This window comes from Nyctibius grandis, chromosome 7 (genome assembly GCF_013368605.1).
Source record: "Nyctibius grandis isolate bNycGra1 chromosome 7, bNycGra1.pri, whole genome shotgun sequence".
NCBI lineage: Eukaryota > Metazoa > Chordata > Aves > Nyctibiiformes > Nyctibiidae > Nyctibius > Nyctibius grandis.
Window position 1 is genome coordinate 38637456 of NC_090664.1, and position 23760 is coordinate 38661215.

General features: G+C 37.6%; 1 protein-coding gene across 1 annotated transcript in view; it reads right to left on the reverse strand.

Moving 5' to 3' along the window:
- DNAJC1 (DnaJ heat shock protein family (Hsp40) member C1) overlaps positions 1 to 23760 on the reverse strand; it is a 121448-nt gene that overhangs the window by 56824 nt on the left and 40864 nt on the right. Inside the window, exons 2-6 of the mRNA XM_068405099.1 lie at positions 23145 to 23246; positions 22347 to 22393; positions 15704 to 15869; positions 14708 to 14805; positions 13560 to 13653 (exon numbers count right to left, since the gene is read on the reverse strand). Of these exons, the coding sequence (XP_068261200.1) occupies positions 13560 to 13653; positions 14708 to 14805; positions 15704 to 15869; positions 22347 to 22393; positions 23145 to 23246 (507 nt within the window). The remainder of the gene's footprint in view (positions 1 to 13559; positions 13654 to 14707; positions 14806 to 15703; positions 15870 to 22346; positions 22394 to 23144; positions 23247 to 23760) is intronic.

Below are 23760 nucleotides of genomic sequence, written 5' to 3' on the forward strand. Positions count from 1 at the left end.
CCCGTGCTGGGTGGAGGTACTGCCTTTTCCCCTCTGCCTGTACTGGGGGGAGCAATTCTGCCTGAGGAGGATTTCCAAGCTCTTGATCTTGGTTTTGTACATATTTGTATATATTTGGTTATTTCTATTATTATTGTTATTATATTCTTTTTCATTATTATAGTTTATTAAAACTGTTTTAACTTTCCAACCCATAAGTCTCTCTCCCTTTTCCCTTTCCCTTTCCCTTGGGGGGGGGGGGAGAGGGTTAATAGAGAGCATCTGCCACCTGGTTAATAGCTAGCCCAGCTTTAAACCGTGACAGATTTATTGGCGCCCAACGTGGGGCTCGAAAGAAGCTCCAACAGGTTGCTCTGATAAGTTGAATCCTGGCTCTGGTGGGAGGAGACCCGGAGAGCTCAGCTGAGAGAATATCAGATTTCTTCCCTTGAGATTTACGAGGGGTTGGAAAGTTAAAACAGATAGTGAAGATGGTGATGTCATTTTTGAATGCTGTGTTATCTCATCTTTTTATGGAGTTTCTTTCACAATTGAGTATTGCAATGATGCCTTACCTGCCGTGGGCACTGTGTTATTGCTTGCTTCTTATGAATGTTTACATGCAGTTTAGCAGTGGGCGCTGGTCGAAATGTATTGTTTTGGTATGGGGTTTGATACTGATTTATGCTGTGATAAACTGGGCAGTTAATATTCCGATCTCTTATCTCTATGACACAATGATGGGCAGCTTTAATCGCGAATCAGTAGCAGCAACTTCATCTGCACGCTCCAGGCGTCCTTTAGCTGATTCTGTTAATGATCACACTTCCAGTTTTACTTCGGGAAATAGCACCTTCTCCTTTTCTGCCAAGCTGATACCACCAGATTTTGCGAAATTAGGATGGTGCTGTCTAGGTGGCATGTTTTTATTTTTGGTTGTCCTGAATGTGTTTCTGATGTGGGATAAGATTAAATATCGGTGCAGGGACAGTTGTAGGTGTTATGCAGCCACCTCAGATCCTACAGTGTATACTGCCGCTACAGCCTCAGATCCTACAGTGTGTACTGCTGCTACAGCCACTAAACCCACTGAAACCTCGGCAGCCTGTACCACAGCTGCTACACCCCCCAAGATGGCCACTGCAGCTACTCAGACTCTCAGCACTCCCACGACAGCCACTGCATCTACTCAGACCCCAGCATCTATCGAATCTGTACCAATTGCTCCTGTAACCAGGAAGAAATACCAAAAGAAATCAGCTCGTGAAGTGAAGGATGATGACTCAGAGCCTTCTAAGGCAGAGCCATCATATGACCCAGGTGAGGGCCCTTCTCAGGCAGAGTTAGGGCCTGACACAGATGGGGGTTTCCTCGATCGTCCTTTTAAAACAGACCCATCACAGAAGAAAGGCCCTTCTAAAGCAGAACTATCACAAGAGGAGGACTCGGACGTAGAGATAACCTACCACTCCTTATCCCTGAAGGACCTGAGAAATATAAGGAAAGACTTCAGCCGTTATGACGGTGAACCTATTATTACCTGGTTGCTCCGATGCTGGGATAATGGGGCAGACAGCATGCAATTGGATGGCAGAGAAGCCAGACAGCTGGGATCCCTGTCCAGAGATGGTGGTATTGATAAGGCGCTCGCAAGAAAGTCAAACACTGTCAGTCTCTGGAGGCGACTCTTGTCAGCTGTAAAGAGTAGGTATCCCTATAAAGATGATGTTATGAGCCACCTAAGCAAATGGACCACTATAGAAAAAGGTATTAACTACCTTAGAGAACTGGCTGTGCAAGAGATCATTTATAGACACCCACGGGACATTGTAGATCCTGTAGATCCTGATGAAGTGGAATGCAACCGATCCATGTTCCGGAAGGTTGTGAAGAATGCTCCACCAACATATACCCATACATTGTCAATATTAGTATGGGGAGAAGATGCTATGGCACGATCTAGTGTGGGCGAAATGGCTAACTGTATGCGACAGTATGAAGATAGTATTTCTTCCCCACTGCAGGCACGCATCTCGGCTGTGGAAAAACTGACTAAGGAGAACAAGGACTCATTTAAACAACTGTCAGACAAACTGTCCATGATCGAGAATAAACTTGACTCTCTACCTACACAGGCGCGCGTTGCAGCTGTTAAGAGAAAACGTTCTCCTACAGGACCAGCTCAAAGGAAAAGGAACACATCACGAGGTATCCTATGGTTTGCCCTGCGTGGTTATGGGGAGGACATGAGCAGATGGCATGGACAACCTACCAGTACCCTACAGGCACGAGTACGTGAGTTGCAAGCTAAAAGAAATACCAGAGAGAATTTTTCTAGGAGGATGGCTGCTCCAGTTACCAGTGAGCAGGACCCCAGTCAGGGGAGATGGGCCTCAAATCACTTTTTCCCAAGTGTGAATAGGAGAAATGAAGGTCCAGTCCCTGTGAGCAGCATGAATCCATTTCTTAATTAGGGGGGCCCTGCCTCCAGCCAGGTGGAGGAGAGGGACAACCGGATTTATTGGACTGTGTGGATTCGATGGCCTGGCACATTAAAAGCACAAAGGTATCGAGCCCTGGTAGACACTGGTGCACAGTGCACCCTAATGCCATCGGATCATAAAGGGGCAGAATCTATCAGCATTTCAGGAGTAACAGGAGGATCTCAAGTGTTATCTGTATTGGAGGCCGAAGTGAGCCTAACTAAAAATGAATGGAAAAAGCACCCCATTGTGACTGGCCCAGATGCTCCGTGCATCCTTGGCATAGACTACCTCAAGAGAGGGTATTTTAAGGACCCAAAAGGGTACAGATGGGCCTTTGGTATAGCAGCTGTAGAGACTGAGGACATTAAACAGCTGTCTACCTTGCCTGGCCTCTCAGAAGATCCTTCTGTTGTGGGGTTGCTGAAGGTTGAAGAACAACAGGTGCCAATTGCTACTACCACGGTGCACCGACGACAATATCGCACCAATCGAGACTCCCTGATCCCCATTCATAAACTGATTAGACAATTAGAAAATCAAGGAGTGATTACCAAGACTCGCTCACCCTTTAATAGTCCTATATGGCCAGTGCGAAAGTCTGATGGAGAATGGAGATTAACTGTGGACTATCGTGGCCTAAATGAAGTTACGCCACCGCTGAGTGCTGCTGTGCCAGACATGCTAGAACTTCAATACGAACTGGAGTCAAAGGCAGCCAAGTGGTACGCCACCATAGACATTGCTAATGCCTTTTTCTCTATTCCTTTGGCACCAAAGTGCAGGCCACAGTTTGCTTTTACCTGGAGAGGTATCCAGTACACCTGGAATCGACTGCCCCAGGGGTGGAAACACAGTCCTACTATTTGCCATGGACTGATCCAGACTGCACTAGAAAAGGGTGGAGCTCCAGAACATTTGCAATACATTGATGACATCATTGTGTGGGGTGATACATCAGCAGAAGTTTTTGACAAAGGGGAGAAAATAATCCAAATTCTTCTGAAAGCTGGTTTTGCCATAAAAAGGGGCAAGGTCAAGGGACCTGCCCGGGAGATCCAGTTTTTAGGGATTAAATGGCAAGATGGGCGTCGCCAGATCCCGATAGAGGTGATCAACAAAATAACAGCAATGTCCGCACCAACTAACAAAAAGGAAACACAAGCCTTCTTAGGCGTTGTGGGTTTCTGGAGAATGCATATTCCAGATTACAGCCAGATTGTACGCCCTCTTTATCAAGTGACCAGAAAGAAGAATGATTTTCAGTGGGGCCCTGAACAACGACAGGCTTTTGAACAGATTAAACAAGAGATTGTGCATGCAGTAGCCCTTGGACCAGTCCGTACGGGACAAGATGTTAAAAATGTGCTCTACACCTCAGCTGGGGACAATGGTCCTACCTGGAGCCTTTGGCAGAAAGTGCCAGGGGAGACTCGAGGTCGACCCCTAGGATTTTGGAGTCGAGGATACAAGGGCTCCGAGGCCAATTACACTCCAACTGAAAAAGAGATACTGGCAGCATATGAAGGAGTTAGAGCTGCTTCAGAGGTAATTGGTACTGAAGCACAACTTCTCCTAGCACCTCGACTACCAGTACTAGGCTGGATGTTCAAGGGTAAGGTTCCCACTACCCATCATGCAACTGATGCGACGTGGAGTAAATGGATTGCATTAATTACGCAGAGGGCTCGAATAGGAAACCCTAATCGCCCAGGAATCTTAGAAGTAATCATGGACTGGCCAGAAGGCAAAGACTTCGGAATGCCACCAGAAAAGGAGGTGACACGTGCTGAAGAAGCCCCACCATATAATGAACTACCAGAGGATGAGAAGCAGTATGCGCTGTTCACCGATGGATCCTGCCGTCTTGTAGGAAAGCATCGGAAGTGGAAAGCTGCTGTATGGAGTCCTATACGACGAGTCACAGAAGCCACAGAAGGACAAGGTGAATCAAGTCAATTTGCAGAAGTAAAAGCCATCCAGCTGGCTTTAGACATTGCTAAACGAGAAAAGTGGCCAAGGCTGTATCTTTATACTGACTCATGGATGGTGGCAAATGCCTTGTGGGGGTGGTTAAAACAGTGGAAGCAAAGCAACTGGCAGCGCAAAGGGAAACCTATTTGGGCTGCTAAATTGTGGCAAGATATTGCTGCTCGGCTAGAGAAACTAGTCGTGAAGGCACGTCATGTAGATGCTCACGTACCTAAAAGTCGGGCAACTGAGGAACATCGAAACAACCAACAAGCGGATCAAGCTGCTAAAGTGTTCCAAATAGATTTGGACTGGGAACACAAAGGTGAACTATTTTTAGCTCGGTGGGCTCATGACACTTCAGGTCATCAAGGAAGAGATGCAACATACAGATGGGCTCGTGACCGAGGGGTGGACTTAACCATGGACTCTATTGCACAGGTTATCCATGATTGTGAAACATGCGCCGCAATTAAGCAAGCCAAACGGTTAAAACCTTTGTGGTATGGGGGGCGGTGGTTGAAATATAAATATGGGGAGGCCTGGCAAATTGACTATATCACACTCCCTCAAACCTGCCAGGGTAAACGCTATGTGCTTACCATGGTGGAGGCGACCACCGGATGGTTGGAAACATACGCTGTGCCCCATGCCACTGCCCGGAACACTATCCTGGGCCTCGAAAAGCAAATCTTGTGGCGACACGGCACGCCAGAGAGAATTGAGTCGGACAACGGGACTCATTTCAAAAACAGTCTCATAGACAACTGGGCCAAAGAGCATGGCATTGAATGGGTATATCACATCCCCTATCATGCACCAGCCTCTGGGAAAATTGAACGGTATAATGGGCTGTTAAAAACTACCCTGAAAGCAATGGGGGGTGGAACCTTTAAAAACTGGGATAAACATCTGGCACAAGCTACCTGGTTAGTTAACACCAGGGGATCTATCAATCGAGCTGGCCCTGCTCAGTCAGACCTTCTACATACAGTAGAAGGAGATAAAGTCCCTGTGGTGCATGAAAGGAATCTATTGGGAAAAACTGTCTGGATTCTTCCTGTAATGGGCAAAGGTAAACCCATTCGTGGGATTGCTTTTGCTCAGGGACCTGGATGTACTTGGTGGGTGATGTTGCAAGATGGTGAAGTCCGATGTGTCCCTGAAGGTGATCTGATTATGGGTGAGACTACTTAAGCCTGAACTGTATGTTGTTGCTGCATAAGTGTCTTTCAGGTTAAGACAGTGTTGATGAGACCGGAACTAGCTTCATCAAGTGGCGTCCAGTAACCTCCTCGAGTCTGACATCTTTAACCTGCAACCCGTGGGCACGAACCATGACGAAAGAGAGACTGCTAGCCAGAGAGACTGCTGAGAGACTGCTAGCCAGATGGAAACCCACAGTCCTGAACCAAATGAACTTAATGAACTTTTCGCATAAAGATGAATCATAGACTAGTGATATGTATATATATATTTGAAAATGAAAAGGTACTGGTGATCTGAGTATGACATGAATGGTATGGAATAAGGGGTGGAATGTCCTGGTTTGGCTCAAACCAGGCCAAATAGCCTTAGAGAACCCAAGGTCACTGCTTACGAGTAAAGAGCCGAAGGGGGTTGTACCTGCAGGGAGGAGTGGACGGGGCAGGTGACCCAGGATTGACCAGCAAGGTATTCCATCCCATACATGTCATTCTCACTTTCCTGTTTATCACTAACCCACTGCCTCCTGGAGGTGGGGCCCAGGAGGGAGGGGCCCTCCTGTCTCCCACTGATTGGTACCAGCTTTGCCAAATCTCCAGTTAAAAGCCTGCAGGTGTGATGGCAGGGGAGCTTTTGCATTTTGCCCTCTGCCCGTGCTGGGTGGAGCTTTTGCATTTTGCCCTCTGCCCGTGCTGGGTGGAGGTACTGCCTTTTCCCCTCTGCCTGTACTGGGGGGAGCAATTCTGCCTGAGGAGGATTTCCAAGCTCTTGATCTTGGTTTTGTACATATTTGTATATATTTGGTTATTTCTATTATTATTGTTATTATATTCTTTTTCATTATTATAGTTTATTAAAACTGTTTTAACTTTCCAACCCATAAGTCTCTCTCCCTTTTCCCTTTCCCTTTCCCTTAGGGGGGGGGGGGAGAGGGTTAATAGAGAGCATCTGCCACCTGGTTAATAGCTAGCCCAGCTTTAAACCGTGACACCATTTACTCCTCATTATTTTTCAATTGCATCAATCTAAACAGGAATATTTGTTTTCAAGCATATTCCGTTTTGGTAGTAAGAGTATTTCAAAATAGATTTATGTTCAGATTTCTTAGTTTTCCAAAGTGATAAAATTAATCAGTCATTTTGCCTCAACACAAACATTTTAGGGCCCTAGGAACACTGGATACAGATGCAGCCTCTTCCAATCTAATGCTCCTTCCCCAGGATTCAGTAATGATTCTTCTTTTAGAGGATCTTTTCCCAAACAGCTCAAAATAAGCACAACACCAAAATTGTATACTTCACCTTCAATAGGTAATAAACATATGAAAAGCAACATTTTTGTCCTTCTGGGGGTGGAAAGGGACAGAGGAAAGAGGCACACAAATACAAAGCTTGGAACTGTTCTAACCAAAAGCTCCAGCTTACTTAATCAGAACTATTTTGTTCTCATTTGCAGGAGTTTAAGAAGTTTTCAAAAAAGAACAGCAACACAAATACATTACTTTTCTTCACCATCAAAGCAGTAATATGCATGTAGTTAAGCAAAAGAATAACGAAGAGGGCTAATATATGCTGGTTTATTATACTATGATTTTAAATATATACTTTCAAAAAAGGAACAGAATGAAAAAAAAGTGTACTAGAAATGCAAAATTCTGCTACTAGTATTTCTAAATTATATTTCAACTGTCATGTATAGGAAGTTACTGTGATTACCCTCATATTTAACCAAAAATTTCAAAAAGTGTTGCAGAAGAAAAAATTGACAGCCAAACACTTCATTAACATATTTTTCAATATTTCAACCACAATTAAGAACCAAGAATTTTGAAAAACTCTTCTATTTCAGTTCCTCTTTATATCAGTATTGTCTCGTGTCAATAAATTTGAGATGGCCAAGACAAAGCTGCACTTGAGTTATGCAGAAATACGGAAAATCTTGATACTGAACTTTTAAGGGGTTTTTATTTTGTTTGTTTGAGGGTTTGGGTTGGGGTTTTTTTGTGGGGTTTTCATTTTTTTAAATTTGTTCTGGTTTGGTTTGGTGGTTGTTTTTAAGTCAACAGATACAATATTTATTCAAACTGTACTAATTTTGGAACTAAAAAATTCAGTATTGAGTTAAGACTCAGGCACTTGGCCTCTCCTTGACTTTTGGGGAGGGTGATGAGGTTTTGTTGGTTTGTTTGTTTTGTGTTTGTTTGGTTTTTTTTTTCTTCCTCCAGTTAATCTTCCTGGCTTTCTGGTCTACCTCAGAAAGACTAGAGATTAGGAGAAATAAAGCAAATATTGGAAACGACTTGCTGTATTGGCCATATGCGAATCTTCATTACAGATTTTGTGATAGAATCAGCTTTACATTTTACTTCTCTGGGTGAGGGACTGATACAAACAAAATGCATCCCCTCAGAATTTACAGATAACTGGAAATTTTCCCACAGGCATGCTTAAAATCAGTATATTGATTTAATAAGAATTAATGCAAAGAAAATTATTTCAATCTATAAAGAGAAATATTTGTATGATGTTCTTGAACTAATTTTTGTCTTTTTCAGTACAGTGTTCTTGTACAATTTGTACAAAAACAGAGAGAGAAAAAGGCATCAAATTAAAATTACCCCAACACCCGACCTTCAATTTGCTATTTCAACGTAATAAAAATGTCAGTAATTATACCACAACAAAACCACTCTTGATGAGTTTATAAACTAGTAATATCAACGCATTACGTAAGAAATAATGTAAAAAAAAAGTTAAACATTATGATTTATATTTTCTTTAGCATTTTTATTTATTTACTAGTTTGTTTTTGAGTAAATATGTAGGAGTTGCATGAGTTCCTCCTTTATAATCAGAAAAATCAAGCTTTGACCTTGGAATAACACCCGGTGTGGCCAGGCTCTTCAGCTGTGTATAGCCTGTGGGCAGCTGAGGCGTGCTTCCCAAGCCTCGGATGCACTGGTTGACCAGCAGCAGGCTGTGCTACTGCAGTATCTGCTGGGTATTCCACATCCACAGTGGTGAAACAAAGGCAGCCAGAGGGAGAACTGAGACCAGTGCTGCAAGGCCTCCCTGGGACCCATTCACACTCTGTGAAGTCTCATACCATGACAGAACGGTACCATTAATTGAGAGCCAGTACGGCCTCATACACACGAGCTACTCTTGGGGCTACACTCCTCTAATGTGTGTGCTGGGATATGCAGACATACAGTAAGTGATTTGAAGGAGAACAAAATTGGCTGCCACAGAACAACAGGCAATTAAAGGCAAATTTCTTTAGTGTCTTATGTTTACCTAAAACTTTTACTATGCAGGAAAGCATATTTTGTCTCCAGAGCCTCAGACAGTACCTTGTTAGACACAAGTTATTTTTCCTCACTTGCATACACCCAGAATACTTGTTTTACCATCCACTCTCCTCTGACCTGCTTCTAAGCTTCTAATTGACCTCAGGGTCAAGAGCTTCATCCCTACTTTGGTTCTCCCAACAGCTGCAAAATAGTAAGAAACAGAGCAAATGGGCAATCACTCATGCCACACATTCTGCAGTTGCTCACTCTCCACAACTTAAATCAACATTGGTGCTGTACAGTAAGTTGGAACATGTCAAAACCCTATAAAGCTGGGAACTAAGGAGATATTTAACTGTACTGATCTGAATAAATCCCTAAAAAAAAAAAAATCTCCTTTTTAAGGCATACATTATTAAACGCAATAAATTTTATTTTAATCTCACCCAATGATTTTATATAAAGTCATGCATGAAGACAAAAACAACCCACACAAATGTTTGCTGAACTAATCAAATCCTGCTTAAAAGCTAACTTTGCTAAAGGAGATGCCCTGCTGGCAAAGCCTCTTGAGTTTAATGACACATTGCCAATCCGTTTAAGGCCAAAGCTGAAGCATCTCTAAACAGGTGTTGAAATGTAATCATGGATTAAAAGAAAACCTGAGGAAAAAATGCCAAGAAATTAAACACCTCTGGGTCACTAGTTTGAATCTATTCCAGGCTACTAAATCAGCTACAGTAATTACCATCTGGTAGTCTACATAAAAGTAAATTACTGGCCTTTTTGTTTTAATTCACTTCGTGCTACAGAAAGGTCTTTATGAACAAAAGTTTCAATTGTAATTGAAAGCTTTGTTGATTCTCACTAGGTTATACCCCATGCAACTATGTATGAGCTTGAACTGACTTCTCATTACTGGCAAGTCACCAGAAGTTCTTCCAACAGTTCACTGCTAGGGTGTATGTGCTACACCTACACTATTATAGTTAGAAGACAACAGGAAACTTTATTTTCTTAATAAGAATCCATTTCTGCGTGAGAAACAAAAATGCTTTCTGCTTCATTACACTCAGGACAACAGCAGGCTCATAATTTAATAAAAAACACTTCCTAGTGCTGACTGGCATTAATGGAGCTGGTGTAAAAATAAAAGGCATTCATTGCTAAGTTTCACCACATCACGGTGGAGGAAAAGTAGTTGACAGGAACACTAACAAACACTCCTATCTTCAGTTTTCTGAAGGAAATATTTTGTGATGAATAATTAACATAATTTTTAAGAAAGATTACTTTTCTCAAGTTGTAGGTCTGCACATCCAAACAAAAAACTTCAGTCAGCTGTTCTGGGAATAAACTGCAATTTACATATGACTGGTCTGGCACAAAAGAAAAGTACACTTAACACAAGTATCTATTCTGTATTACATTCACCATTTGAACTGAAATTCTTGCATGCTATATTTAGCTAGTCTATTTCTTTGTAAGAACGATTTTCAGTTCCAATAAACATTTTAATTGAGTTTTGTTTCTTTTTCTTTTATGTATTTTTTAAAATGTATAGCCTTCTTCCAGGTCATTCTCATGAATGAGTAAACTATAAATGACTGTACAACTTGCATTCTTTTTCTGTTTTTTTCTTGAGCCTACATTACGAGAATTAAGCTTGGTAATAGTCAATGTAATTTACACTCCACTTAGTGTTTCTTTCACACCACAGATACTTGATTTATGACACATTTTATGTATTCTTTTCCCTTTGCTTCTTCAAACAAGCTTAAAGATGCTGTTTTCATCCCCAAATTTAACTAACCTAAAGGCGTAGATATAAAAACCTATGTAGTCTCTCTCAAAATACATTTGTCAACAGTTTAAAAATGACAATCATTTTTTAGTTTCTCTCATCCTCCTCTCACCCATTTTTCTTCCAGTTTCTTGACATAAAATGCAGACTACAATAAAATGGCATAGGCCATCACAAGGGCATGCAAACAAAGCATTTTTCTTCAGTAAAGGCCCACCTTAATTATTTTAAGTGCCTCCGTCTGAAATCTGACATTTTGAAGGAGGAGGGGAAGTAGGAGAAAGACACTCAATTGGATAAATGAGAGCCAGGCATAGGCAGAAGCTCAGCAACCTGAATCCTCAGACAGAGATGTTTTAAGTAGAATATTCACATTAACTAATGGGGAGAGAGATGAATGCCAGGTAAAAGGAATCAATATAAGAAGTGGCAAAAAGTTTCAATTGACCTCTCCTTGTGGTTTTTGTTTTGTTGGGGGTTTTTTTTGTGTTTGTGGTTTGGTTTTGTGGGGTTGTTTTTGTTTTTAATAAAGTTTCCTTTGAGGAAGAACTTGTGTACACAGGCAGGTGGTTTTGTTTCCTTAATTTGAGGAAACAGTTCAGCTATTTCACTGACAGGGCTTTGAAAAACTCAGCAGCAGAAGCGACATTTAATAAAAGGATTGCTAACTCTTACCCTTTTCTGACCCAAACCAGGTTCATTTAAATACGGATGCATTTTTAGAAGTTAATCTACAGTTGCATTAGTTGCAGATGAATCACAGCCAACTTTTAAAATAACTTGCTGGCTCTTAAATGACTGGAGAAATCATTTAGATTAACTCAACAGACAACTAAAATCTGTAGCAGCCATCCTTTTGTCAACCACTGTAACACCTTATTAAATAATTTGCACGTGTAACTAGCACATATAACACTACTCAGTATCTGTGGGAGTCTTATCTTCCAGATGTTGCCCTAGTGATACTACTTGTACTAAAAGCCTGAAATACTCCAAAATCTCAAGCCTGTGTTAGTGTGTTATTGAAGAGAAAAGCACTTACATTCAAAATAGGATCTCTCTACCAGGGTACAGCTACTTTTTTGCTATATGTTGGTAATTACAACTAAGGCAGAACTTGCTCACACCTTAAATACAGCTCAAAAAGAACCCAGAGGTCTCTCTGTCCAGCTAGCTACAACATACAAGGTATCTTTTGCACTGTCATTTCAGAAAACATCTCCAACATGAGGTCACGGCTGCTCTTATGCTCTTCAGAAGAGATAATACATCTTTTTAAGTATTGTTAACTAATAAGCTACAGTAATTCATTTCAGGTACCTGAAGTCCTGAATATTCTTAATATTGAAGATTACATATATTTTATTGCATTTTAACTTACATAATCGGCAAGTCATCTTAAACAACAATGAAATAAACCCTGGAGTTAAGCAGTAGTGTAATTTACAGATGGGGCAATTTACTCTAGAACCCCATCTCTTTGCTTCCTCCTTGCTTCAAAGCCTTCCAGCTCTGAAATCCTCTACATTCTGCTTTCCCTGCCACCAGATCCCTGCTTGCTGTTCTCCAATTTCCCATGAGTTACTGTATAGCTTTTTTCCACTACCATTAATTTAATGGATTTAAAATCCACAGCAAGAGGTATTGGCTAGGTGTCTACAAAGCACGAAACATCACTTCTGTTGTATTCATCTTTCCTGTCATCTTTCCACCTCAATGAGGGATGAACATCAAAGCTTAATTTGGACACAGCAGTTGATTTAACTAAGCATCATCATTTTTGCTTTAAAAACTTGCAAAAAGAAAGGTTTATTTAATAAAAGTCACACAGTTCTGATGAAACTTTTAAAAGAGGTAGAGATATTAACTTTTGCATCTCTTTGTAGGAAAGGTTAAAGGCTATAAAAATGGATGCTGAAAGACCAGACTTTATTGCATTCATAATTTTTACAAGCCTTTTGCTAACAGATTAGAAGTTATGAATTATATGCTTTTTCCAGCTTGAACACAGACAGAAATCGAGCATTGATGCCATTTATACTTCAGAATTAATACTCCATATTTCTGTAAACCAAAGTAAAATCCACCTTGCATTCCCTGATCCATATTCATTAGCAGTAACAACGATATTAAAAACAAATAGGTGTATTCAAGGGAAATTAAAAGAAAGAGCATGTGATATTAAAAAAGTTATTCTGATAACTGATTTGACAATACTTACACTGGATGAATATCAGCTAAATTTTACAGTTCATAGTATTAGATTGAAAAAAACAACTGTGGGCAAGTCTGCCACATTTATGTTTATAAATTACAACCATATGTTTGTTACTTTACCTTAGTAGTTTCAGGTACCAATTTATAACATTATCCAGTGATTCAAAAAAAAGGCTCACTCAATCAGAAAAAGTAATTTCACTGTTCCCCCCAAATTTAAATGGCATATTAATATTTGCTATGAAAACATAGCATTTGCCTATTTGAGATAAAAGTACTTTTGTTAACGGATCACTTAAAAGACATTGCTATTTCTAATTACATTTATATATATCATCCCTCTCCCATCATCTATTCTTGTAGGCCTAGCAGGAACTGCTGCTGAATTCCCTAGCACGTTAAGATTAGTATCCATTTAAAATATAGTCATATTTTGATGAACTTATGATATTAAATTTGCCTCCAAAGAGTAATTTTTATATATATACATATATACGGTATGTGCTCGAGACAGAAAATTAATAGGAACAAGTATTACATATCTGATTATGCATAATAACACCATCAAGAAAAACAAAGTAATATAACTTAAAATCATTACTATTACCTGGAATAGTTGAGGTAAAGCTTTCACAGTGAGACAAAACCATATTCCCAGCTTGCATGGAAGTAAGTCATGCCACTGTGGTTTGTCCAGTACTCTGCAGTCAAATAAAATTGTAAGTTATTTCATTACTGCCACACAATCTCAAAGTCAGAACTTTCCCATTATCCTTTAAGATGATTAACACTTGTCAACTCCTATAAAAATGTGTAACTACATAATATTAAAGATCCATTTTGAATATTTAATTCAAAATACATAACAGCTGATTTCCAGTCATCACTATTTTAATCTCTTGAAAAGGGCTTTTCTGCAAGAAAATAAATCCGTAAGCCACATAATCACTTCAGTTTAAAAAAAAAAAAAAACAAAATCGAAAAAACCTCAAGCCTCAACCAAGTGTTCACAAGTGCTGACAACCAGATATGAAGACTGTAGCATAAACAAAACAATACATAAAAATTAATGTCATTTGCAGTTCACTGGAGCATTACTCACTGATGTCATCAGGAAAGACGACAGGCAGAATGGTCTCTGATCTCCATCCTGCATTGATCCAGTTCATGCCCCTGCTGTGTGAACTATTTAAACCCTTTATTTCTTTCTATGAATCAATAGAAGAAATGGTGCTACCTTTTGGAGTATCCTGAAAGTCACTATTTCCCTATGTGTTTCTTAACAAACAATGGTGTTAGAAGCCTTTACCAACACGCTTGTTTTTAAGTTAATCAGATAAAAAGCATTAAATCAGACAAGCATTAAAAACCCATAAAAAATCCTTGCTTGGTATGGTAATAAACTAAAGCTTAAATAAATTGAAATTTGTTAATCTTCAAAGACAGAAAAAGTTGTAAAATCTTCTAAAATCAACTTGTAGAAATAATACCCTTCTATAAGCTGGATACCATTAATTCAGCCTTAATCTTTCAATTACCGTTGATCTGCTGAATAAACACCACAAATGTACTTACAAATCACAACCTGAAAACACATCTACACTAGCACACTTTATATCAGCAATGGCTGTTACTATAAATAGAGTTCTTTTTCTCATAAAGTATTTCAAAGATGCACGGAGAAAATGATAGAACTAAACCAGTAGCTGATGAAATGTTTTAAAATGCGGAAAACGAAAGAGAGTTCCTTCCCACCTTTCAGTTTTGTCTAGAGCAGCAAGTTTGGCTTCATCTGTACTCCTACCGCCAGTTTTTTTCTTCTTCTCCCTCTTTTTTCTGCTAAGCAGTTCATCCTTGATGTAGAAAGAACTACAGTTACAGGTTATCATTAACATGTAAACCACAAATGTTACTGGGACTCTTCTGTGAAGGATAAACAGTACAGTAGCATTTATGCAAATGTATCTAGGGGTCCTACATGATTAAGTAAAATGATCTATCTTAACAATAACTGTTGCCATGGTATCCAGTCTTTAAACACACATGAAGTCCAGTTCTGTCACTCATGTGTATCTCCATAGCAATCAAAGTTTTCTAAGAAGAGAAAGCATTCAACTTGCCTCCTTTCTCATTCATCAACTTCAATAATGCAGTGGAAAATAAAAAAAGTAAATAGATGCTAATGTATGAATATTTTTTCAAATTATGCTTAGGTTTTTTTCTAGTCTACTAAGTGCAACAGATTTCTCTATGACAAAAAATAAAATAATCAAAAAATGATGTGGTTTATACTACTTACCAATGCCTATCTTGTTAACAAGAACCCAAAACAAAAAAGCATTTAGCTAAGAACAAAGGCAAAGCAAGTATGACTTTTAAATGAATAAAAACTGATTATTTTTAAACAAAATTTAGGAAAGCCACAGACACGACTACAGTAGCATATGATTCTGTGTCAAAAGATGATAGAAGAGTTTTTATTCCTCTTTTTCCTTCCAGTTAAAAAACAAAGAACCATCTCTTGCTATTTATTACCAATTCTAGAAAGATTAAGCAGCTTTTAGATTACTATTTCTGATATGTTGAATATCATATTCTATAATTATCACCATTTTAAATATAATCCTTTTAAAATACAAAAAATCCAAATTCAAAACAGGGCAAGTGGTAGAGATCCCTATAATATGCAAACTTCTGCAGGAAATTCAATACTAATAATTGAAGCAAGTTTGATTTATTACCAATACTTACCAGCTGTTTCTCCAGGTAGATTGACCAAACCACAGCATAATGACCCACTGTGAGTATAATGAACAGGAGTAATGCCAGCTCAGCATTGCTCATTTTTCTCACCCGCCTGTAGTAGAATACAGGCTGTCGCCAATCTGGTAGTCCATTGATCAAAATATCATCATACCTACAGTAGCAAATATAACAGGCTTTCATGGAGAGCTAAAAATGAAATAAGCCAAACCATCCAATTATAAAACAAAACAAATGATAATCCACAGGATGCTTGAATAATACACACACAAAAGATCATTTAGTATTTTTTTTTTTTTAAATAGAGCAATGCCTTCTTTTGTCAGCTGCTAGGCTTGCATCTGGAAACAAACAGAATCCAGAACCAAACGCTGGGGAAATGTATCTAGTCTTTTGAAAAAAAACCAAACCAAACCAAACCCAAAAAAAAACCAAACCAAAACAAAACCAAAAAAACACAACCAAAAAAAACCCCGCAGTAATTCGATTGCTCCTGCAACAACCCCCCAGTTCATTCACTTCTGAAATAACTAGACTTCTAGAAACGTGGATGTGTTCTACCTGCCTAGTAATCACTGGACAGGTCTCCATGATCAAGTCAATAGCAAACCACAAACTACTAAATAGGTAGCAAAGAACAAGAGTCTCAAACACTATAAACCTTTTTTTCTTTTACAAATTAAAGGCACAAGTGTTTGGGGGAGGGGAGACATATCTTTGCTTTTGTTTTGTCCTTTAGTAGTACAATATCCATTAGGTAAAAATGCTGCCAGACTTAACATCCATTCTGTGTCAGATATGAATTTAAGTTAAAGGCTTGATTTGGATGTTAGAAAACAAAGTTAACAACAGCCAGACGATTTTGATTTTCTATTTGAAAAGCTGTCTCCAAAGTCAATCTATTTTACAACCATTTAATTTTACTAACACTACTGACTGAACAGAAACCATTTTATGACAATTTGTCGGTTTTCTTCACATAAATGTCTTGAAATATCTTAGTATATCTGGGGTCTTTTATTTACGGTATGTTATCATCAATTTAAAAACAAACAAACCACAGACATGCAAAACAGATTTTTCTATTTGTTAATTTTTCAGAGTAAAGTTTCAAGCAAAAATCTCTACAGTAAGCTCAAAAATCTCTGTGTTCAAGATGCACAACCTGTTAATCTTAAATTGAACACAACTCATTACATATTCTTATCACACCATTTCCAGAATTAAATCTGCACTGAAAGGCCTAATTTGGTGCAACACATTGACCAAAATATTTTAATTAAAAATATTCTAAGTTAGTCGCAGGCCTAATTACAGGAATAGAAATAGGGCCTATATTGTCATGCAGGTCAGTAGAACTCAGTAGTAGGTTTTTCTCAAGTAAATTGACCGATCCAGGAATAATAGCGCAGCTGCTAAACTGCCAGTCTTGACATGTAAATCAATTTAAATGCAACAACTGCACTAGCTACTTTGATAGTTATTAAATTGATACCTTGGAGATGTACTAAAAAAAATTTCCACAAGCAAATTCATTTTTTTAAGCAGAAAAAGAGGCAATAGTTTTCAATTAAAAAATATACTTTAATTCAGCACATCTAGAAAAGCTGACTTTTGATAAAACATTTGTTCAAGTTGGTACTGTTGTTGCTATGCAAAAGATTTAACACCTCAGGATTCTGCAGTGTTCTGAATGCTACCAGAAGTAAAATCCATATTACAAAATTCTATCTTCCTTGACAATTATGAGAATACTAAGATTAATATCCATTATTGTAAAATTTTAAGTAATAACTTTTTTCCTTCCCAGAAATTCAGAACAAATTAACTACTGATGCCTTAATACAAACCCTTCAGAAAAATTGCTTAGCATGTTATTTCAAAACTAAAACTTCTACTTAACTTTTTGTTTAAGAATTAAGTAGAAGTTTTAGCATTTAAAAACTAATAACACATTTGCTAAACATTTTATTGTTAGAATACAAGAAAATATTTTCGAAACAAAACCATTCTAAAATAAATTAGGTTGATAACAGGATTTCACAAAAGACGCTTGTCCTTTGAAAGCTTCAGAGAAATATAGGTAAAAATCAAGAAAGATTTTTTTTTTAATACTACTATAAATTTATTAAACATTTGCCTTTCTTATATACTAAGGCTCATTAATTGATGTACTGAAAATGTGGCTACTGGTGAAATAAGGTCCATATATGCTAAAGGTAACAATATAGTAATACGTAAAACAAGATTGCAAAGTCAAAAAAAAATTAAGACAGCAGAGTCTCTTGCATTAAACACTTTAAACAGCACCCTGTATTTACTAGGCTATGTCCGCTCTTCTGAACAACAGTCTCCAAGGATTAAGTCTCAGAATCAATGCTCTATTGATTTTACTATCAATGAGCATTATGGCTCACACGACTGGCCATTTTAAGGGAAGATAGCTTCTATTATAACCCACTTTTTAGAATATATACTGTTAAAAGATAAATCACTGCTTTCAATAGTAATTAAGCTCTGTATTTGAAAAATAAAGGTATCAATGATTTTTAGGTTTTCAACTGGAAAATGATCCTACTGAAACTCAGAAGCTTCCCATAATTTTTAAATCTTGATTTCCAGACTTAGGATGTGGTTTAATTGAAAACAAGTTTCTCATTAAATAATTTCTTTATAGAAACCTATATTAACTATGAAAGATAGCTAATCCATGTTCATCAAGAAATACATTCAAAAATTAATTACAAAGCATTCTTCTTTTGGCAACCTATATTAATTGTTACTCTATTTAAGAAAAAAAAAAATCAGCTGAAAAGAAACACACACATCTGCAGTGTTTTTCCTCAGACATATGTACACAAAATGCAGCAAATCTTTGACATATGAGTATGCCTGCCAGTTGTCCCTGAAACGTAGCAGCCAGCAAGCTAAAAAAACCCAAAGCACCAGTACAGAAACAAAAAGACAAAAGAAATCCCCACTTATAACTTAAATTGAATCTTTATTTTAAAACTCAGGATTCTGTACAAGACTTGTTAGTCTCGTACTAACAAGTAACCAGTTGCAAGATTATTAAAATTTCGTTCTTCTGTAAAGTTTCACAAAATAGTTTTTAGAGCTCTTTGTGGAATCAATTACATTGCAAGAAAAAAAATCCATTAACTGTAGTAGCTAATTACAGTATCATCTATTTTAATATAATTATAATTTACTTTTCCTTTTAGGAGAGCCACTGCATTTCATATTTCAAATAATTTCAGAGATCTGATGTAGTTTATATACTAGAATCTTGAATTAATGAGATCTATCCTGAACTACAGGAAGACCGCACCAGCGTTTTTTATCTTGGGGGCCTTTTTTTCCCCCCTCAAGCTGTCAAAGACATCCAGTGCAACATCAGCCAGAACAATTTATACCTATGAATACAGACACTTAATTATAATGAGAGCTAAGATAAACACCTTTCTTACTCTAAACAAGTATATCTTGATTCCTTTGCAAATGCTTCCTGTAATCAAGCCCACATTGTCACAGAGGAAAGGCCTGGTAGGCAAAAAAAGCTCCTTAAAATGTTAACAAACAATGAAATTAAAATCTAAGATTTTTGCCTAATTACGATTAATAGAAGTGTGTAAAACTATCTACTTTTTCATAAATTAAAAATAATCAAAGGCTAATAAAATTTATCATCATCAAGTTGATTTACCAATAAATGCCCTAAAGTAAAGTGTATTTCAGGAAATGCACCTCTCTCTACTTACCCTAAAGACAAACTTTCCTGTAGAATTTCACACACACTGCAGTGTGTATATAAAACATAAAATATTATGTTCTGCTACATGTATGTTTAATTTTATGTTAAACACTGCTACATTAAACAATGCTGCATGTATGCTTAATGTTAGAATATTAGAATGTTTTGATTATGTATCAGTCAAAGTGTGTAAAAGAAAAGTACTAACACGGTAATATTACTATATTCTGTAGTACTACTACTAATATTAGTATATTTCACAAGCAACTATATAACTTTCTCAAAAAAGCAAACCACATTTTAATTATAAAGCCCTGTATTATAGTTGTCAGTAGAGGAACTATTATATTTTAAGAAAGGTGTCTGCCATCAGATAAAGTAAAAATTCAGTGATAAATATGAAAATACAAAGGTTTTAGAAAAATAATTACATCTAGCTGGCCAACACATCTGCTTTTTTAGAACACTGTTTCGGTACACACACACACAAACAATTAACACCTCTGACATTCACGGAGACATGGAGGAAGGGTGTAATTAGACCCAGTTTTATTGTTTCAAAATTAGTTAATCACTCACTCATACAGTGCAGTACCTTATTCCTGCCTTTACTGAGTCCACTCTCTGTACGCACACCAGGACCAATGCTGGAGTACATCGCTTCTGAGATGAGCAGCAAGAAGCAGGTATGGCAGACTTCACTGTACAGAAGCAGAAGTCTGCAGCTCGCTCTTCTCAGGGTGGTGTAATCCTGTGCCCCAAACCATTCAGGTATCCAGATGTGAAGGGTTTCCCAGCTAAACTGCCAGAATTCCTCACCAGCTAATTTGTAAGAAGTGGAACTAATTTCCATCTCATCCCATCAGGTCTTTGAGTTACTTTAGAAATAAAAACTGCCACACTGTCAAGGGGTGGGGGGGAATCTGGCAGTAAGCCTTTATAGCAGACCCAAATAAGTGTCTCTCGAATCAGGATAAAACTGAGTTGATACGCCCCGAGAGAGGCAAAGGGCGCAGCATAGTTTCGCCCCAGTGAATGGGCATGAAAGTAAACTTTGAGCCTCTTCCACTAGGTCCATCACCTCACACAACGCATAGCCAAATATCAACATCTGAAGTAGGAAGATCCCCAAAAGCAACCACTCTCCCCTTTCCTTTGCTGTACAGTTGCAAGAAACCCGTGAGTTACCTTACATCAGAAACAATATTACAGAGGGAGCAGCTCTGAGCACACTTACTTAAGACGTTTTAAAGACATGCGACAAAAATGCCTTGCAGGATACAGGACAGACCACCCTCCATTTACAAGCTCAACCGAGAATTTATCATTAGACTGTGTAATAAATCTGATCAATAAATGTTTTCTCAAAGAAATGAGACCATATAGCTCTGCTACTCTACATGTTATTTCTAAACTCTGTGCATTATTTCCAGAAAATTCTCTGAAGGTAAACATTATTTAAGTCACTACATTTCCATTTCCATCAACTATAGAAGCAATAGCAACCACACATCTATACCGTGCAAGAAAAATATGTTGTCTACGTACAAAACAATTATTGACAATGAAATCAACCTAAGCTAGAACAATCTACTGCTGCTTTAATTTCTCAGTTGTAACTACTGTGCTGCACTAATTAATAATATTCTCACATACAAGGTGGGGAAGTTAGTCACCTTCATCATGTATACAAGGCTTAGAAACATAATTTTTACAAGCTACTGCACCACAGTTTCATGCAAAAAGCTGCTGGTACAGCTGCAAGGAAATTCCTAGAAGTTCCATACCGGAACTAAGTTCCAGAGAGGCAATATCACGAAGTGTATGTAAACAATGTTATAAACAAAAAGGTGGGAAAATTTTGGGGATAACTCACTTTTCAAGTGGTGTGAAACTACTTAACAATTTTTTTTAAACTTTCCTTAAGTGGAACTTCACAATGAAATTCTCTTGTGAGAGATGAAATTAAAAAAATACAAATTTCCAAAAGTACTTCTATGAAGTACATTTTCATGACACTTCAAGAGAGAATTATCAAAAAGTAGATAATCTGTACTATAAAACTTGAACTCCTGCCAAGACATCTACAAAGCCAAAAACCCTTCAAGAAATGCCTCGTGAAGCCCTGTTTAAAGACTTTTTTAAAGATGATATACTAAAACTCCAACTAAAATCAAAGCTATTTCAGTAGCCCAGTTTTCCTGATAATCATTAGTTTAAATGGACATCTTCTTAAAAGGAAAAAAAAGTTCAAAACAGTATTCCAGAAAGTAGATCGGCCCCAGGTTTTCAGTTCTTAATCCTATCCCCTTCAGGTACTGCTGGACTTGCTCCTGAAGCAGCAAGGACAACTATCAGTTATTAAAAAAACCTTATGCTACGTACATCAAAGTTTACAGTATTATAGATAATACATCTGAAAGAAAAAACAATGAACTAAGCAACAGAAAACGATGTTGAACTTACATTGGAAATAATCCCTAAATATCATGCAACAAACCTTTTATTGATATAGTGAGATATGACTGACAGTTGAATCAGTGGCCTACACTTTCAATCACAGCTTTAATAAAACAAGCTATGATAATTGATGCACACTCTAAAAAGTGATATAAGTGTTAAAAAAGTGTTCCAAATAACAGCTAGCTTTTAAAGTTCTTTCAAATACTAGTTTTAAAGGAGAATAACCAGTATATCACACAAAAATACACACCAGCTTCTGCTTTAAGCCACAGAGTCTTTAATTAAACAGTTACATAGGAATTACAAACTTAAATTATGCAAAAAATCATTGAAGAGTTACAATTAAGTCAAACAGGACTTCAATATATCACTGGCATGAATGCTTTATTTAAGAACCTGTGCAAATTAACTTACCTCTGCCTCCTTTCTTCATCCTTTAAAATCTCATAGATGGCCACCAACTAAAACAAAAACGGAAAAAGAAAAAAAAACACACAAAGAGTTTGTTTTAGGATTGAGTTTATAAAGTTTGAATAATAGTATCATATTTTACATTTGCCTACTAATGCCCTTTGCTGGTTTTCACTTTTCCCTGCAACACTAAGAAGCAAACTCGATATGCAAAAGAAACTGTGACATTCATATACAAAGTGTCATCAGATACACAAACAAGCAACTCCTACAAAACTTTTTTTCCCCTCCTCACAGCTATCAAACTGAGTCTTGTCTCAGTTACACCTTAAAAATAAAAGGTATTATTTGTTTCATCCTAAAGATCTCACTGAAATTAAGTAGTCTGTATTTAGTCATCAGAAGTATATTTTTAAAGGTAGAGTTAATTACAACAGTCTCATGGTTTCACTCTGTAAAGATTCAAAAGGTGAAAATTCAAAAAAGAAAATGAATTATTTTCATTAAATTATGCCTACATAGAGAACTGATCAGAAATTTTCCCTACAGCTTTTAAAAATAATGTTTATAAACAGTCTTACATGAAGTGCAAAACATATTTTCCTCCTAAGAGCATAAGCCTAAGTATTACGTTCCAAAAAAGTGTATTTGTTTTTAATCTAGCTACATCAGGAAAAATGTAATTCAATGTTCAACTTAGTTATTTCAAGGGTGTACCATTGATCTTACTAAAACACCACCATCATAAAAAATTCTGGTTCTATTTTCCCTAAAACTTTTATTGCTACACATTGCACTTACTTGCCTAAACTGTGTTTCTGCATTTTCATCTTTATTCTTGTCTGGGTGTAAAATTAGTGAAAGCTTTCGATATGCTTTCCGAATGTCTGCAGACGAAGCATCCTGAAAAAGGAAAACAAAGCAAACTGTCAGAAACCAATCTCCAAAACTTTGTTAAGATGCAAAGACAGCCAACCAAGTGCAGGAACTAATGCAATGTAATCCGAGACGTCTAACAACCAAACCATGCAACTAGCCCAGCCTAAACGACTGAACAGTCACTCAGTCCAATTCATCTTTCATCTTAACTTCCTTCATTACCATACACCCATTACAATGATATTTGCCAAAACTTCCAAACACTTTCTTGCTTAAAAACTAACCCAGGCACCTTCTGCACGATTTAAAAGTTCAAATAAAAGCTGAAAATTATTGCATCTGCATATCTTCAAGACAGGCACTATTTCAGCAAATTATCATGCTCAATTTCCCAAACTCGGGACTTGCTATGAACTCTTCCCTTATTAATATTTACATGTAATTCACCACTAATAGGACCTCCATTCAACTTCAGCTTCACCATGTCTAAAGAACTGTATTTTTCTGAAGTAGCTCCAAATTGCAGTCTTGAAGCTAT